The sequence below is a fragment of the Pleurodeles waltl genome, chromosome 7, assembly GCF_031143425.1.
Source record: "Pleurodeles waltl isolate 20211129_DDA chromosome 7, aPleWal1.hap1.20221129, whole genome shotgun sequence".
Classification (NCBI taxonomy): domain Eukaryota; kingdom Metazoa; phylum Chordata; class Amphibia; order Caudata; family Salamandridae; genus Pleurodeles; species Pleurodeles waltl.
In genome coordinates, this window is record NC_090446.1 from 1,216,407,559 (window position 1) to 1,216,426,719 (window position 19,161).

The following is a 19,161-nucleotide window of genomic DNA, read 5'->3' on the forward strand; positions in this document are numbered from 1 at the left end:
CATCAAAATGAAGTAGAACCTTATGTCTGATATGAAACAATAGAAAGGGAAGTATTTGTCGCTCTAATGTGGATTTATATTCTATGTGCTATTGATTGATATTGGTTATGTTGGTGTTTTTTTTCATTTCGAACTACTTTTCCCTCTGTAGTTTCGTATCCTCTGTAGCGTTCCAAATCAGAAAAAAACGCCAATTGCGGTCCTTTTGCCTTTCTTTGGGTCCAAGCAAGAAGGCGCCTAAAAGCGGCTCGTAGGATGCCTTAGTCCTCGCAGCCACAGAGCTGGGTAAAGCATCAGCCTTACCTGCCAGACCCTCGACATACTTAGCCGGAACTTTGCGACTTGCCTCCGCTAGCTCCTCCTTGCTCGCATTGTTTCTCTTTTCCTGTGTTCAGAACCTCGTCGGGGACTCTCTGTTGCACTCTGTATTTCAAGCATTACGTTTACAAAGAGAAGATGGAGAAACTTCTGAGACGAGAACTGGGCACGGCCGCCCTGGAGGAGACCGGGTACTCGGGAGGAGGATGGATCAGCGAGGGGAGATCGTACATCACCGATGCTGGATGCGTGTTCGTGAAAGTGAACCACGGAGCTGAGGTAAGCCCCCCTTACGGCTCTGTCTGCGGTTTGTCTGCTTAAAGAAGTGTGTCAGGAGCGTAACGCAACCCCGCTGCGGCGAAGGGGTTGCTCCTCCGGGGAGCCCCCAGTCTGTCACGGGTCTACGATTCAGCCTAAATCCAAGGTATTTCTGTGAGATATGTTAGGCTCAGGGACCCTCTTCATATTCTGCGGGAGGGTGGGGGAGGGCGGGGTTGGGGGCATCACCTTGCGTTACTCGACTGCTTTCTGTGCCTCTGGGACAATGTTTCTAGAAGTCACCCTAAAGGTATTTGATTAACATAAGTGTTTTATAACTCCCTCTATTAAGCGCTTCTTCTGTTTTAAGCGCTTTAAATAAGAAGGTAATATGATTTTATTGTACGTAATATATCGACCTCAAGCGAATAGATGGCCGAGTTGGTCTTGTCGGTATACAGGCGCGTCACTTTTAGGTCACTGCATTTTGTCTACCAATTTCCCCAAACTCAGCTCCATAAAGAAAGTACATGGAGAATGAAAGGCTGCTAGTCGGTATTCATCGTATCGCAGCGCTCTAATGTACGTTTACGATACAAAGGACGCCTTTGATTTAGTTTCAGTTTCAGTTCTGCAACGCAGCGTTACTCAGAAACGAAACAGAATCGGAATGAAATTCCCGATTCAGATCGCCCTTATACTTTTGATTGGGTTGGTAGAGTGCCTTGAAGCCAGGCGAATGGAGGGAGAAGGGGAGAGGAGGCTGCCTGACGTGGCTACGTTTACATTGTATGACGATATGCTTGCGTGTAGCAGGTGGCAAGTGTGCAGATGATAACACGGAGCGTTTAATTATATAGGCAATGCGGCAAACAGAGATCTCTCCACGGAGAATCGAAAACCTTTACAGAGCAATCAGTGGCTGACAGTGACAGAGACAACTCATGTCTTACCACATGCGCTGACAAAACCGTAGTTTTGGCGTTGGTATACTGGAGGGCAGCTGACTGTAGATATTCAAGCAGTTCATGGTAGCTGTGGCGTTGCAGATTTGTTTTTTGTGTGTTACTGGTGAATCTGTGATGGTGTTGTGTCAGCTGTAGACAGTTTTGGAGTTGTAGCTGAAGTGTAATATCGGTAGTATTCAAGCAAAAGTGACTTACCTATAGTGGGTGTCTTGTGTTTTGGGCCTAGTGCTGAGGCTTTGAATGCTTGGGGTTGTGATTTTAATCAGTGCTTTAAGTTGGAAAAGAAAAGTGCAGGTACTCACCAAATTGAGCTATGATCGAGGGGAGTGGCGAGGAAGGAGGTTTAAGTTGGGGCCAGCGGGCGGGGTTAGTGGGAAACATTTATTAGGAATTAACATTTTCTTGGTGTGAGTGATAGCAGATACAATTATGTGGTCTGTGGTTTTAGAAACGTGGTGCTGGGATAATTTTCATGGTGAGGGTGCTGCAATTAATGTTACATCTCTGAAGTCGCATGGAGTGGGAAAAATCCAAGCATCACACAAGTGTAGGAAACGAATCCGGTCCCGTATGAGAATGGTAAGGGTGTAGTATCTAACTGGTGGTGCATGGTGTGGGAGCGTCATTTAGAGACTGAACATTTTCCATTGACATGACTACTAAATTTGCACAGACATGCAGTTTTACTGATAAAATCATAGCCAAGGATAATGTGTGGAATTGGGTTCCAGCCAATGGTACCCAGTGTGTCTTGATCCTGAGTGCAAGGAAGAAACAGGCCCCTGGCCTCTGCTTGATCTGTAAAATACAGCAATAGTCTGGGTCGGTGGGCCCACATGCCTCTGTTCCACCCCAACAATGGAAACTACCCCCTACTAAGAGAATATGTATTTGCACACCACCCAGTAAATTATCATGCTTTGGTTTGAGCCTGTGAAATTCTTCTATGACACTTCAGAATTACAAAACAAATTCTTAGTTTACCCTTTTCTTCTAACTTAAAAATATTTGCACAGTTACCTAACTGTTTTTTACCTTTTGTTTTGTTAGTAAAAAAAAATGACAACCTACAGACTTTCAAAAATCTTCTCACTCTGCAGTCAGAGAAACAAAAATAACCATCAAACTCCACCTTAAAAGAACAACAAGAGCAATATGTCACACGTTTTGCCTGACATTCGACCTAATATAAAGGCATCTTTTTGCTCTTTCACCTTCTTAACTCCAGCAAGTTTATTTTGGGGGGTCACTCCGTACTTCTAGCACCTGTGTCGCTTCCTAGGGGTTAAGAGCTCGAGACAAATGTAAAAATCTAATTAAAAACAAAAATCTGATCACAAGAGATTCTGTTCACTGAGCACCAGCACAGGCCTCGATGAACGTGATGAGCCCAGCTTACCTTTTTACCCCCTAAATATCTCTGCAGCAGGCTTTGTATAGGTGGAGGGTCCACCATCTGCAGGAATCAAGTCCTGGGTCCTCGTCAACTCTGCATGGATTGGGGACTGAGCTTGATTACTGGGTGACTGGGTCCGTGGCTGGCACTGGAGGGAAACCCGCTCAGTAGCTGCAGGCCCAATGTCGATGATTCTTGTTGCTGTATGGCCAAGAAGTAAGAGAAAGTCATAGTAAACTGCATTCTCAAACAGCTTCCCTTTCGCCCCACCACACAGCAATCTGGGTGATGATGTCAAAAGTTATGCTGATGCCAACATGCCTATCACTACCGGTGTGAAATGGTAATCATGTGAGCATGCGCCGCAGAGTGGAAATGCTTTGTGTTCTCACATGGTCACCATTTCTTTGGGAAATTCAGACATGCTGCAGGCAGTACCAGTACTCTCCCTGGGCATAGAGAAGTTGCGATACTCGGGGTGTGAGGAAAAAGAAGTGCTGTTACTGAGGACCGGTGAGTACCGGCCCATTTAATGCTGTGATTTTAATGACGTAACTGATGTAGTGCTGTGTGTTATTGTTATAATTATCTTGACATTTTAACATTCTGATATCATTTGTGGTATGGTAGCAGAGTTGTGGTGTTCCAACTGTGGTGTTGTAGGTGAAGTTGGTCTTGTATTTTAATGATAGTTTATTTGGTTTTAGTGTTGTGAAACTGACGTGGTATGTAGGAAAATGCCACTGTTGGCATGGTTACCCCCTAACTTTTTGCCTTTTGTTGATGCCAGCTTTGATTGAAAGTGTGCTAGGACCCTGCTAACCAGGCCCCAACACCAGTGTTCTTCCCTAAAACTGTACCTTTGTCTCCACAGTTGGCACAGCCCTGGCACACAGATAAGTCCCTTATAAAAGGTACCCCTGGTGCCAAGGGCCCTGTGGCCAGGGAAGGTCTCTAAGGACTGCAGCATGTATTATCCCACCCTGGGGACCCCTCACTCAGCACATGCATACTGCCTCACAGCTTGTGTGTACTGGTAGGGAGAAAAAGACTAAGTCGACATGGCACTCCCCTCAGCGTGCCATGCCCACAACCCACTGCCTGTGGCATAGGTAAGTCACCCCTCTAGCAGGCCTTACAGCCCTAAGGCAGGGTACAGTATACCACAGGTGAGGACATAGCTGCATGAGCACTATACCCCTATCTAAGCCAATGCTTAGACATTGTAAGTGCAGGGTAGCCATATTGAGTATATGGTTTGGGAGTGTGTCAGAAATGAACTCCACATTTCTATAATGGCTACACAGAATACTGGGAATTTTGGTTTCAAACTTCTCAGCACAATAAACCCACACTGATGCCAGTGTGGGATTTATTGAGAAATGCACACAGAGGGCATCTTAGAGATGCCCCCTGCATGCCAGCCCAACTGCTAGTGCTAGGCTGACCGGTCTCTACCATTCTGCCATTTCCAGACAAGTTTCTGGCCACATGGGGTGAGTGCCTTTGTGCACTCTGTGACCAGGAACAAAGACTGACCTGGGTGGAGGTGCTTCACACCTCCCCCCGCAGGAACTATAACACCTGGCGGTGAGCCTCAAAGGCTCAAGCCTTGTGTTACGGCGCCCCAGGGCACTCCAGCTAGTGGAGATGCCCTCCCTCTGGACACAGTCCCCACTTTTGGCAGATAATGAGAAAAACAAGGAGGAGTCACCCCCTCAGCCAGGTCCATCCCTAAGGTGACCAGAGCTGAAGTGACCCCCTCCTTAGAAAATCCTCCATCTTGTTTTGGAGGATTTAGCCCAAAAGGAATAGGAATGTGCAGCCCTCCCCAAAGGGAGGAGGCACAAGGAGGGCGTAGCCAGGACAGTAGCCATTGGCTACTGCCCTCCAGCCCTAACACCCCCCTAAATTTTGTATTTAGGGGTGACCCTGAACCAAGGAAATCAGATTCCTGATGACCTACAAACAAGAAGGACTGCCTAGCTGAACTACCCCGCAGAGAAGAAAGAAGACAACAACTGCTTTGGCCCCAGCCCTACCAGCCTGTCTCCAGCTTCAAAGAACCTGCACCAGCGACGGATCCTGCGGGCCCAGTGACCTCTGCCGACTCAGAGGACTGTCCTGCAACTACCAAGGATCAAGTGGACAGCGGAGCTCTCCAACCAAGCAAGAAGAAACCATCTTTTAAGGGCCTCTCACCTCTCCAGAAGTGTGAGACCCCACCACTCTGCACCCGTTGTCCCTGGCCCGTGTCCAGAGAAACCAACAACCCAGAGAGGATCCCCAGGCAACTCTGATAATGTGTCCACCCTGGGATAACCTCTCTGCACCCCATGACGACGCCTGCAGAGGGAATTCCGAGGACCCCCCCTGACCGCGACGACTACCCGGGAGAAAGATGTAAGACGCCTGGAGAAGCACTGCAACCGCAGCCCCCAGGGCCGTGAGAAACCGACCACCAGTGCAGTAGTGACCAGCAGGCGGCCATCACCCTTGCCCATTTGGTGACTGGCCCGAGAATCCCCCCTGTGCCGTGTCTGCAACGTCTGAGTGACCCCCAGGTCCTTCTATTGAAACCTATTGCAAACCCGACGCCCTGTTCGCCCACTGCACCTGGCCACCCCTGTTTCACTGAGGGTGTGTTTTGTGTACCTACTTGAGACACCCCCAGTGCTCTACTAAACTCCCCTGGTCTGCTTCCCAAGGACGTGGGTACTTATCTGCCAGCAGACTGGAACCAGAACAGCTCCTGTCTCCATAGCCGCCCATGTTATTTTAGCTCCTCTATGACCTCTGCACCCGACCGGCCCTGTGTTGCTGGTGCTGAGTGTTTGGGGTTGACTTGAACCCCCAACGGTGGGCTACCTACGCCCTGGAGACTGCATTTGTAAGTGCTTTACTTACCACATTAACCTAACTGTACTTACCTCCCCCAGGAACTATTGAATTTTGCAGTGTCCACTTTTAAAATAGCTTATTGCCATTTTATAAAAAACTGTGTACATTATTGTTTTGGTTCAAAGTCCTAACTATACCTATGCAAAGTACCTTACATTTAATGTACCTACCTGCAATTTGAATCTTGCGTTCTTAAGTAAAATAAGAAAATAATATTTTTCTATATAAAAACCTTGTGCCCTGGAGTTAAGTCATTGAGTGTGTGTTCTCATTTATTGCTTGTGTGTGTACAACAAATACTTAACACTACCATCTGATAAGCCTAACTGCTCAACCACACTACCACAGATAGCGCATTAGTATTATCTATTATTGCCTCAGTCAAGCCTCTTGTGGAACCCTGGGCTCTGTGCACACTATATTTCATTTTGTTATAGTATATACAGAGCCAGCTTCCTACATGGTAGTTTTGAAGTTTTAGTTGAGGATTTGTTGCAAGTTGTTACACCTTGTGTGTGGGCAGTGCAGAGCAAGTAGTGTGTCACAGGAGTGCAGCACAAGAGAGGGCTTGGCACACAGGCTCGCACTGCAGTCTGATTGTTAAATCGCTTCTATTACTTTTCCTTTTTTAGGTTTGGCCTTCAAGGCGCTTGCTGTTAAAAACATTTTTTTAAGGGGCTTAGAGCCTGCCCATTACTTACCTTTACTTACCATTGGTTGACTCCCACATCACCATTGTTTCCTGGTTTTCTATTGTCAGCCGCTCCTCCTAGCCTCTGACTTTCACCTGGGCTTTGGAGTCTTGCTCCACGTGGTGGAGCTTGGACGAAGTATTGCTTCCTGTGGCCAGTGTTCTTCCACTCATCACAGGTACTCATTTTTTAATTTTCCACAAGCACTCTCAAAGTGTGCATGTGTTCGCAGTCCCCTCCATGTGTATGCAGTCCTCCCTTTCCCTTCTGCCCGCCCCTGTGGTTTCACCCAAACCCCCCTACCACTCTACTCACCCGAAGGTTAGTCGAGAGGTCTATATTAGCACCAGTTATATTACACAAATACACATTTGTTTTTTTTACATTTTTAAAGCCACTGGGGAGATTACGTGATTTGCCCAGAATCATAGAATGTTGAGCCAATGCCGAAACTCAAATTTTGCGTCCTGACGTACTATTCTGCCCCTGGCCAGCACAGAAGCAGACTTCCCACTCAGACTCAGAGCATCTTGATGCCAGCACTAAGGCGAGTAAACATATAATTTCATTCTCAAAAAGCAGTTTGCTGTTCAACAAAGCTAAAAGCAAACAAGCATTTGCAATGCAATAGGTCTCACATTTTCTTGAGTTTGAGCTATTGGCATTGTACATTCATAACTGGACTTTTCTTGCCACATAAATTGGTCAACCCTGCCTCATAATTTCATATTTTCCTGCAATATAGTTCCAGTGGCCCAACATTTAACTAAAATACTTCCATTATCCTTCTTACTTTATATTAAATCCTTTATAATTATCATATAAATCTTTATAAAAAAATAAACTTTTGGCATTAGAGTGTAATGCTCAAAACTCCATAACAAAAATATAACTTGGGACGGATTGGAGGGTGAAAGGAAAGTGAGAGTCGGGAGTAAAGATGGAGAGGATAAGTGGCATAGTAACTGTGTCATGGGCCCTGGAGTAAGAAAGGAAAATTGCTGACTGCAATTTCAGTCGGAAAATACAGCAGTTATTAGAGTTGAGTGAGGTCCATAGGTCTCTGGGCCCCGGTGCCACTGCACCTGTTGCTCCATTGATGACTAGGCCTCAGTAGAGAGCAGATGGGGCAGAAAAGAGAAGCGAAAGGAATACAACAGACAAAAGGAAGAAAGAGAATGGGTCGCAAAGAAATAAAAGAAAGAAGAGAATGAAAGAACGAGAAAATGAAAACACAACTGAGAAGAAATAGAGCAAACATGTGACACAAAAGAAAAATGGGAAGGAAGCTAGCAAACGAAAGATAAAGAGGAAAAAATAATGAAAGAAGTGTGAAAAGAAAGGGAAAAATAAACATTAGAGAAAAAAGAGAGCTGGTGAGGGAAAAAAGTAGCAAAAGAACCAGGGCATGTATGTACTGACAGTTCCCACAGACACAGAATTGGAAAACCACTTTGACACTTCTGGTCCCGACTAGTAACTTGTGGCTTCCACACACAGGCAGGAAAAATAGGGTTTTATAGTGAAATGTGAATTGACAGATACTGATAAGAAAAACACCAGAGAAAGGAAGGAAGAAAGATCTAAAAAAAGTGAAAGGACGCAGACTGAGTCAAAGGAAAGAGGAAATAAAAAAGACAAAGAAAGAATGAATTGAAGAGAAGCAAATAGTGAAAGAATCAACGCCTGATGAAGAAAAAAATGAGGAACGAAACAAGGAAAGAAATAAACAAGTCTTTGCAAGCTTGAAAGGAGGTAGCAAGAGGAAGAGGGAAATAACAAATAAAAGGAGAGGAATAGAAATAAACAGTTGAAAGAAAGAGCGAAACTATTAACGTGTGGATTTCAAGAGCTGGATAGAGAAAACCAGGGGAGAATGAAAATATCAAGAGTAAGCAGAGTAAAGGAAAGAAGAGAGTGAGCTAGGTGAAACAGACCCGCCCAAATAAAGATGGCAGCTAAGAATACATTTAATTGGCCCCCCACGTCCTCAAACAGAAGAAGTCAGAGTGTGGAACGGCAGCAGGCACTGCAGAACAGCAGGAGGTGCATTAGCAGAGTTGATTGTGAACCCCAATACAGCAATATTGGGGTGCTTCAGATCAGGATTGGGATTATAGACAGAGCTGTGTCGTGGCCCAGTGCTGGAATAAAAGAAAGGCAGCGTTTGAGGAATGAGAAATGGAGCGCTGTGTAATTCCTGGTATTGGAATAATGGGGAGCTGAAGGTTAGGGTTGAGGTGCACTTACAGAGCTGTATGTGGGCTGCCGTACTGGAATAGTAACGGACACACAATGTCAGAAGTGAGGTATGTTAATGGAGCTATGTGTGAAACTAATATTTGCGTGCCAGTGTTGCTGAGTGTTGGCCTGGAGTTACCCTGGTGAAGCTGTGAGTGGGGCCCAGTATGGAAGTGGCATTGCCTCTGAACCACAGAAGCAAGGAATCCCAGTACTGAAACAGCAGTGTGTACTGACTGTAAGAACTGAGGTGCTCTGGCAGACAGCATGTGTGGGGTTGTGGCACGTGCACGCCTGGGGGGCTTGGGGTGTGTGAACTGAGGTGCACTGACGGAGTTGTGCCTGAGGTCCCAGTACTGGAACAGCATTGTGTAGTGGCTGTAAGAACTCAGATGCTCTGGCAGACAGTGTGTGGTGTTGTGGCACAGGTTAGGAGCTTTGAGTGTGAAATGAGTGCACTGATTGAGCTGCGCCTGAGGTCCCAGTACTGGAGTAGCAGTGTGTACTGACTGTAAGAACTGAGGTGTTGTGGCAGACAGCGTGTGTGGGGTTCTGGGGTGGCTGAGGGGCTTGGAGTGTATGAACTGAGGTGCACTGATGGAGCTGTGCACAAGGTTCTAGTACTGGAATAGTAGTGTGCACTTACTATAAGAACTGAAGTGCTCTGGCACTCGGGTGCGGGCACTGCTGAGGTGACTGGAGTGTGTGAACTGCGGTGCCCTGATGGAGCTGCGCCTGAGGTCCCAGTACTGGAACAGCAATGTGTACTGGCTGTAAGAACTAAGGTGCTCTGGCAGATAGCGTGTGTGGGGTTCAGGCATGGTTGAGAGGCTTGGAGTGTGTGTGAACTGAGATGAACTAATGGAGCTGTGTGCGAGGTCCCAGTCCTCAAACAGCAGAGTGTACAAAATGTAAGAACTAGGGTGCTCTGGCAGACAGCATGTGGGGTTCTAGCTCTGGCACTGGCACAGCTGAGGGCTTGGAGTGTGTGATCTGCAGTGCACTGATGGCGCTGCACCCGAGGTCCCAGTACTGGAGCAGCAGAGTTTACTGACTGCAAAAACTGAGGTGCTCTGGCAGATTGCATGTGTGGGGTTACTGGCATGGCTGAGGGCTTGGAGTGTGTGAACTGCAGTGCACTGATGGAGCTGTCCGAGGTCCCAGTACTGGAGCAGCAGAGTGTACTGACTGCAAGCACTGAGATGCTCTGGCAGATTGCATGTGTGGGGTTACTGGCATGGCTGAGGGCTTGGTGTGTGTGAACTGCGGTGCACTGATGGAGCTGCGCCCAAGGTCCCAGTACTGGAGCAGCAGAGTGTACTGACTGCAAGAACTGAGGTGCTTCTGGCAGACAGCATGTGTCGGGTTCCTGGCACTGGCATGGCTGAGGTCTTGGAGTGTGTGAACTGAGGTGCACTGACGGAGCTGCGAGTGGGATCCCAGCATGGAGCAGATGTGGGCGCTGTCTCTAAGGATTGCGGAGCCCTGGTAGAGCTGGGTGCAAAGGCTGTAAGCAATTACAGGCAATCGTCTGCCCTTGCTCTCAGCACGCCAGCAGGCACACTTGGTATAGAAAATCCAGGCAGCTGAGAGAGGGTGCAGAGAGCTCACAAAGACCAAATGTGACCAAGATAACAGCCTCATTTATAGCTTTTTTTACAGCTAAGCTTAGAAGAAGAATTCTCTGCAAATGAAAAGGGAAGCTTCCCTGGACAATATATATATATATATATATATATATATATATATATATATATATATATATATATACAAAAATACACACACATACATATATTACACAGTGGCAGATGTCATTGTGCAGTTATAGTTAGGACCAAGTTACCATAGGAAAGAGGTTTTTTTTGCTCGCTAATAACTTTGGCATCGTTTGACGATTCTCAATGAAACATTCCAAAAAATAAAAGTCCATCTACCTCCGCTACTTCTTAGAAAGTTTTGGGATGATGCATCTAGCAGAGTCCAAGAAAGGGAAGGAGTGCAAAATGCAATTTACCCTTGCAATTTCCATAGGAAAGTTTAGGCAGCAGTACAGCCAGAATTGCTAACCAGAACCACACCAACTTTGACACAACGCCAGATATTTGCTCAGAAAACATGATTTTTGTGATCTGAGGTAAATCTGTTGAGTAGTTTTGGAGCAATTAAGGTTAAAGAAATACAGATACATTGACTCTTAGTCCCCAGAAGTTCTTTGAAAATCCCTCAGGAATCCCTTGGGATGAGGAATTAAAAAAAATAAAGCTTTGTGATCGGCTGAGTTAGCTCTTTCCTCGTGTTAGTCATTTCACTCAGATGGTTCCCAGATGTGCAAGTTCTCTGATTGGTGAGCAGCAACATATAGAGAAATGTTGCAGCTGTCATTACAGGACATTGACAGTCAGTCTTTGTGTGCTGAAATGTTTTAAAAATACCATGTAAAGGGGCAGGTTTGGGGGTACCCTGATCCTCTGGCCAGAGGAACCCACCCACCTCTACAGAGGCTCAAAATTAAAAAACAAGGAGTTTGAGCAAGGGCTGGTTACAGCCAGGCCCTGCTTCTGATTCCACGCTGTGCACAGCTATAGGCTGTGTGCTCAGGGGGTTGGTTGCTTGCGGGGGATTGGGCACATGCCCTGCACCCCACACTGTGCACAGCCTTTGCCGATGCGCTGTGGGGGTTGACCATCCACAGGGTGTAGGGTATTCTAATAAGATCTTACTTTACATTAAAAAAACCTAGACATTCACTGAAAAAAACAAAGGTTGAAATGATGTTATAGTTAGGTATGGTAATAATATCTTACTTTACATTAAAAGAAATCTTAGAAATTCACTGTAAAAACGCAACGCTTAAATTGGTGTTACAATTAGGTGAAAATGTCAGTTAAAACATAAAATTTTAAACTCCAAAGATCAATGCAATTCACCAGTTAAAGTTTATTGAGCTAACTAGAACTTGTGCCCCTGCCATTCTCTACTTGTGATATCACGGATTGCATCATTCATGACATGTTCAATGACATAATTGATAAAATCTCAAATTACATCATTGGTGACAACACTGGGCAGGTTGGGGGCAAGATATACTTTCTGGTTTTAAATCTGTATCTTTGATGGATTTTCATCATGGCACTACAAAATACGAGAAGAATTTACATGAAACCTCAAAATCCATGAACATTTTTTATGAATAAAGTGCATGATGGTCTTTGATCTACCAAACTAAAGCATGCTGGGCTGAAGCTGGTGAGGGCATTGCATTCAGAACAAAAAATAATAATCATACAGACTATGACCCCTGTTGAAGACATTGACCTCACTTTTTCACAACAGCTTCTCAAGACTTGCCTACAGAATACATATTTTCCCCCTACCTATGAATTGAACTTGAACTGCAATGTCAATCTTGCCAATCAAACAGAAAGTCTCAAAACTGCAGGATGCAAATACAAGGGAAGAGAGCAGTACAGTATATTAGTTAAACATTTATTTCTGATCGTCAGGACTTTGATCCCACTTTTACTGCATTAGCCGAATTAGCGAAATATCAGAAACAACCACCTTGCATATTTTAATCTGATTCCCCAGGTTATTCTGCACAAGATTCAGGATATTACATTTTGAGCTGGTGATTTTCAAAGGTTACAGTTCAAAAATACTTTCCATAACAATGAAGATAAGCCACTTTCAAAAAGCTTCCTGGAGACCGCTGTATCATCTCCAGGCCCCATACGCCAGAGATAGAGAGAGAGAATGCGTGTAGGCCCTTGAAAAGTACTTGTTACTCTAAGTGATAGAAACAAATAATGTTAGGTACTGAACTTGAACTTTAACCACACCAGTGCCAATACATGTGTGACTGCAAGCCACACAGAGTTACTCTTGGAAACTAGCACAACAGATGTCAGTCAAGACTGATTTGCATATGGCTGAGCCCAAACTGAGATGGTATGACTGGTGAAAAACAATGGCTTGTGATTGCCAGTGGCAGAGATTAATTCAAGCAAATAACCAGCACTTTGTTTTTTTTGCATCTGACACCCGAAGTGTGAGAGGTATGCCCAGATGTGAGTCGCGGGCTCACTGTGCCACTGGAACCAAGCTATACCTAGCTGAAGAGCCCTTACTAGGGCAAAACTGGTCCTAGGTTTCTTGTGTATCCAGTTCAGGGAGGATCTGGCCTGGCAGTTCGGGCTAGACTGTTCTGATGAGGGTTAAGATTAATTTGCACATGGCTGGGTCTAAACTGAGGTGGCATGGTGGCTGAAAAATGATGGATTAGGATGCCGCCGCGAGCAACTGTCAGTGAGTGAGAATAATTCAAGCATTCAGTTCATCACTTTGTTGTTTTTGCATTTATTTTATTTAGAGCACACACCCATACTTGCCTTGAAATACTCCACAGGTGCCTGGAAGACTTCAGAGAATTGGATTAATTTGTTTCAAAATTACATTCATGTGAGTGGTAAAGGTCTACCAAACACACAAAATCATAGGAATGCTTGTAATAAGTCTAAGCACTGTTAATTACTTAGAGTAGCATTCCAACCCATCATTCTATTGCTTAGGATGCCACCTAAGTTTGGATCCAGCCATGTGGAAATCAGACTTTGCTGTGGTAAGTTGTGCCTGACGTCAGCTCATGTGGAATGTGACCATGTCGTATTCCACTACAAGATTTATGTGGGTTTGTTCTAATGAGAATGGTGTACTTTGAATAGAAGAACCGGTGTCCTGGCATATGAGGATGGCTGGAATGTTTCTCCTGTACTACACAACCAACTAAATCACTTACTCCTTCATCTTGTATGTGGCTACGTTACTTTTATGGACAAGAGCACTACATAACACTGGTGATGGTGATGAGGGTAAATGGAAGAGGAGAAAAGAAGAAAACATCTCAACATCCTTCCATGTTTTTAATGCTGATGTATGGAAACTGCTTCAGTTTCAGACAGCGTAGGTGTGGCTAGCATTTCAAACAAATGTAAACTGTGAAGTACTTGTACGACTTGTACATCTTACTAGCAGTTGGGAACTTCCCTGCGTGAACAGCCTTGTGATAGTGGCTGACAGTTTACTGTGAGGCCTTTGTGTGCACCTGTAGTTGAGTTGCTCGAGCGCAGGCAGGGAACGTGAAACTTGCTGTGTGGGGAGAGCAAGAGCATTCTCAGACTCTATGGGAGACAGAACTTGATTGGCGCACGCAACCCCAGTATGGTGCTTTCACTGGGAGGAGCCTGCGTTTAGTTGCCTGGAAACGTATTGCTACCATACCTCAAAGCGACGCCTTCAGTGGAAGGAGGAGCACGCATAAAGATCCCAAAATACGCTTTACTTGGATACCTGTGCACACTTTTGACTGGAGTAATACTCTGGCAAGTCCTACGTATCATAGAAAATTTACACATTGTGACGCCGAGGCGGCCATTTTGTGGACTTGGGATCGTCTTCATTACTGTTTATTGGCAACGCAGCGATCTCGGTGTCAAACAAGCCCTAATCTACAATCTATCGACTGGCAAGTCCCAATTTTTTTGTCTGTTTTGTTGAGGTTGCGGCGACGGGCACACCTTATTGCTTTTACATCCTATACTACTACTGTGACACACGCTGTATACAAACGTGTCAAGTAATATTTACTGTCAAATGCAATGGATATTTACAAGTAACTTGGAGGATAGCTTGCTTTTTGTCAAATTCCAGGAGGAGTATCAGTGATACACACACTTTCTTGCCATAAAAAGAAGTTCTTTATGTGATACGCACACAACAAACAGGTGTAACGCTGACTACCAAAATTCATCTGTGATGCACACACATTGTAAAAGTGACAAATGCTAATTTTCTTGATATGTAATATGGACACATTACTTGCAATTCTCAAATATAGTGCAGTTCAGCTCATAATTTAGTAACATCATTTAGTGTACAACATTACAGTGGCAGCAACATAATTCTCTGTGCATAATTGAGTGTAAATTCCTGCTTCCCTTATTTCATCTGTTGCTATGCAGAATGTCACTGCACCTTCAATTTTCTTGTCAAGTCCTGGAGAACCACCCATCAAGTGGAATAACAGGAAAAAATTTAACGGTATGCTAGAGTTTGTGGCACTTCTCTGAGTGCAGAGAGGAGAACAGCACTACTGCTTTACTGTCTTGGTTCTGAAGGACAAGAAGTCTTTGATCACCTACCAGACATGTCAGACAGTAAAGCTGTAGATCTTAATGAGTATGAAACCTGCATATGAAAACCAGACTGACATTATTTATCAAAAGTAAGAACTATACTAGAATGCTATTATTTTGGCAAGAGGATGCAAATTGAAGGGGAGTCTATAGAGAATCATATAACAGAATGTTGGTGCAGCATCTCATATAAGTTTGGTTCCTTGTTAGATGAACGAATCAGGGACCAATTCATGTTAGGATGCCACATTGAGAAAGTGCATGATGAACTCTGGTTAAGGGATGAGCCCACTCTTGATGAGGTGCTGCTGGTAGCCAAGAAAATTGATCATTCCATAAAGTGTGTTGAAGTAATGAAGAAAGACAATACCAAGGATGTACATATTGTTAAGGAAGAGAAAACGAACAAACATTTGCAATTCAATGGGTTTCGCGTATGCTTGAGTTAGAGCTATTAGCACTGTAAATTCCTAACTGAACTTTTCTTGCCACATAAATTGAAAATGAAAAGTAAAACAGTTGACATAAGCGAGCTGATTCAAAGCGCCACGGCTGCCTTGAGCATGAGCACGAAGGAGAGACACAAAAGGAAAAATAAGTTTTCTCACAGTCAAACGTATCGGCAAAAGTGCAAGTATCCATGTGACAGGTTCGAAGGCCCAGGCGGTAACAAACCTGCCCCAAGGAGGGACACACGTAAAGTATTTACCAATGATAACAAAGGATTTTTGAAAGACAAGCCCATGAACGAGTGATAGTGATAGGTGTGCGGTGGGCGTGGTTTAAAGCACACAGATAGACTACATTAGGCCAGAGTGACTGCGCGCTCAACTGAAAAAGGAATCTAAACTTACTTGGGAGAAATATAAACAGGCTTAATTGGATAAAAAATGTTTCAGGTGTGATAGGGCGGGTCATTTCAGTAATGCTTACATTGCAAGAAAAAGGGGAATTTTGCATTGGTCTGCAAGATGAAAAGACTCAAACAGAAAGTAAATGAGGTGGATGCGAGTGACAGTGAGGACAGAGAGAGTTCTGACTTTGAATGTGGTCAGATAGTTTTGCAGGTTGCAGAAAAAAGAGATGCAGATCCACATGACTATATTGAGGTTGAAGGGAAGAGAACCAAAGTTTTGTTTGACGCTGGAGCAAAGATTATAGTTCAACGAGGTCAAACTTAAAGGGAAAGTAACATTGCTGAAGCCTGACATTAGAACTTGTGCTTATGGTGGAGAGCCTATCGAGTTACATGGATATTTTGTATGGCTGATTGAGTATGAATAATGCTGTACTTCCGGAGAAGTGTATGTGTAAAAAAAAGGTGATAGTACAATGAGTTGGATACATCAAAGAGAGTTGGGTGTAATATTGGATCATAACAGAAATCCTCCTACAGTTGTGAAAAAGAACCATAGCGATAGTGAGGTCAGAGATCAGAAGTTTACTGATGCAACTTCTCAAGATGTATAAAAGAAAGAATTTCCCAAGTATTCAGAGAAGGTTTAGGTTGTATAAAAGGTTACCGTCATAAAATTCGACTGATCCATGGGGGACAGCCCTGTTGCAGTAAAGTTTGTGGTGTCCCTATAGCCATAAAGGAAGAGATGCGGACTGAGTAGAAAAATAAAAAATGTAAGGGATAATTGAAGATGTAGAAGGAACCCCATGACCAGCACCTGTAGTTGTAGCTAAAAAATCCAATGGATGTCTGAGATTATGAGTAGATTTTAGGCAATTAAACAAATGTGTGATAGTTGACAGATATTCCCCCTCAACATTTCAGAATTGTTGATGATATGAGGAGGAACAAACATTTTCAGTACCATAGACCTCATCTTGGCCTATCATCAGATCCAATGAGAGGAGTCGTCTAAGTATTTTACAGCATTTTGACCTTCAGGTATGCCAGACTACCATTTTGTTTATTCTCAGCAGCTTCAGTCTTTCGATGAGCAATGGATTTTTTTTTACATAGGATAGAAGGCGTGTGCATATATAAGAATGATGTACTTGTATATGGGAAGGATGAGGCTGAACATAATGCTAAAGTAACACAAGTGCTGAGCAAGCTATATGATCATAATCTTACCATTAAGTTAGAAAAATGTAAGTTTGTCACGAAGACCAAGACAACGAAGGCTAACATTATGTAATAACCTTTTTCTGCTGCCCCAACTTGCAGCCCTTTAAATAACAATAATATATCATAAAGCTTTACAATGTCCAGACAATATATATATCCTGGGCATGCAATCATCATCATATTTAAGCTGTGCCGAAATGGAATAGCATTTTCATCTTTTGCCAAGTTTTATAATCAGTTGTCTGCAAATAGAAATTTCAAAATAAATCCAGAAGTACTTGATGCTATAAAACCAACCACTATAAACCTGTTAACAAACTTAAATAATAACTTGATCATATTTTTTTCAATGTTGTATATATATATATATATTTTTTATTCTCTTTCCTCATATAATGAGGAGCGTGGGATGATGTTAGCCTCTGTTGTCTTTAATGAAATCAAGATTCTCGCTACATGTTAATTGGAAAATCATCATTTCTTTACAAGACCAGAGGCCACCATTATGCATCTTTAAAGCGCCATTTCATTGCAAGACCAGAGGCCACCATTATGCATCTTTAAAGCCATCCAGTGCCACATAACTCACATGCTCCATATTTCCTAAATAACATTTTGGGAAATTATTCACATTAGACCAATCTGCTGCTTTTAAAATATCTGTTAGCGAATCGCCTGCCCAGAAAACCTTACTAGCCATAGCACCTCTTGAAGAATGAGCACCAATTCTGGAAAGATCTACTCCTGCTTCGCTCATTACTACTATCATCCATCTAGCTAGCGTAGCTGTAGAATCTGCTTTATAGGGCTTGACATAAGACGGTAACAACTGTTCATCACCATCTATGCTAAACTCCAGCATATTGCTCTCTCATGACTGTATAAACTTAACCATGCAAAACTTCTCACACTCATGAAAAATGGGATAACAAGTGATTCAGACATTGTTTTAGCCCTTTTCCAAATGTCAAAATGTACCCCTCAGGAAAATAGAATTTATTCTAAACTTCCAAAGCATTAACGTCGGAAATCCTTCTAAAGGAAATCAGGCAAAGTAAAGTAGCTAACTTCAAAGAGCTCTAATTAAGAGAAAGGTAAGTATTACTTGCCCATGAAGTAAATAACCTAAAAATTAGACTAACATTCCATAATGATTCCTAATGAGCTATGGGGGATCTCCCTAATCTTACACCCTTCATAACTCTCCTGATCAAAGGGTCACTCCATTTTGCAAAATTAATAACTAATGCATGTCCAGCAGAGACGGCTGATCTATAACATTTAATAGTCCTATATGAGAGCTTAGAATTATACAAATCTGCTAGATAGTTTGCCACCTTGGCTACAGGAGCTTCCACTGGATCAAAGCCCTTTTCCCTGCACCAATTACACCACTTCTTATAAACCCCCTTGCATCTCTTCCTAGTTCTCGGTCCCAGGATTTGTCCAATAGATCTTTAGCCTTTTTTGTAAGTCCTGATTATCTACTGGTGCCCCTGAAATCTTCCAGACAAGGAGATTCATTTTCCCATCTAAAACTAATGGGTGCTTCTTTCATTCTGAATCAATCAGAAGACCTGAAGAAACCTAACCAGTCGGGGTATTGCTACTGCGAGTTCCATCACCCCTGGGAACCAAACCTAAGACCTCCAAAAGGGTGTCTCTAGAATAATATTGCAACTTTCTAATCTCACTTTCAGGAGTACTTTCTGTGCCATCGAGAAGGGTGGAAAAGTTATGCCTCTCTCTCTCTCTTCCCCAATCTTGTAGAAAGGGTCTACTGCCATTGCTCTGTGATCTGGTCTCCAACTGTAATATTTGGGTACCTGGTATGTTAACCTGCTTGCAAACAAGTCCACCTGAACAGGACCCCATAGACTCTGAATCAGACTGAAAACGTCTGGATTCAATTTTCAGTCACTAAAGTTCCTGAGGTATCTGGAGTTCCAATCCACCCTACATTTTGTGGACCAGGAATGTATTCTTCTCTCAACAGTATATCGTGATTCCACCAAAAATACCAAATTAATTTTGCCAAATCTGCCAGGATCTTTGATCTCGAACCACCCAAGCGATTTATATAGAAAACAGCTGTAAAATTGTATAAGCAAAT

General features: G+C 43.6%; 1 protein-coding gene across 1 annotated transcript in view; it reads left to right on the forward strand.

Annotated features, from left to right (window-relative positions):
- The first annotated feature begins 383 nt into the window (after nt 1–383).
- Nucleotides 384–19,161, forward strand: part of LOC138246112 (ketosamine-3-kinase-like) — a 379,374-nt gene continuing 360,596 nt past the window's right edge. The window contains exon 1 of the mRNA XM_069200357.1: nt 384–597. Within this exon, the coding sequence (XP_069056458.1) occupies nt 457–597 (141 nt within the window). The 5' untranslated portion in view covers nt 384–456. The remainder of the gene's footprint in view (nt 598–19,161) is intronic.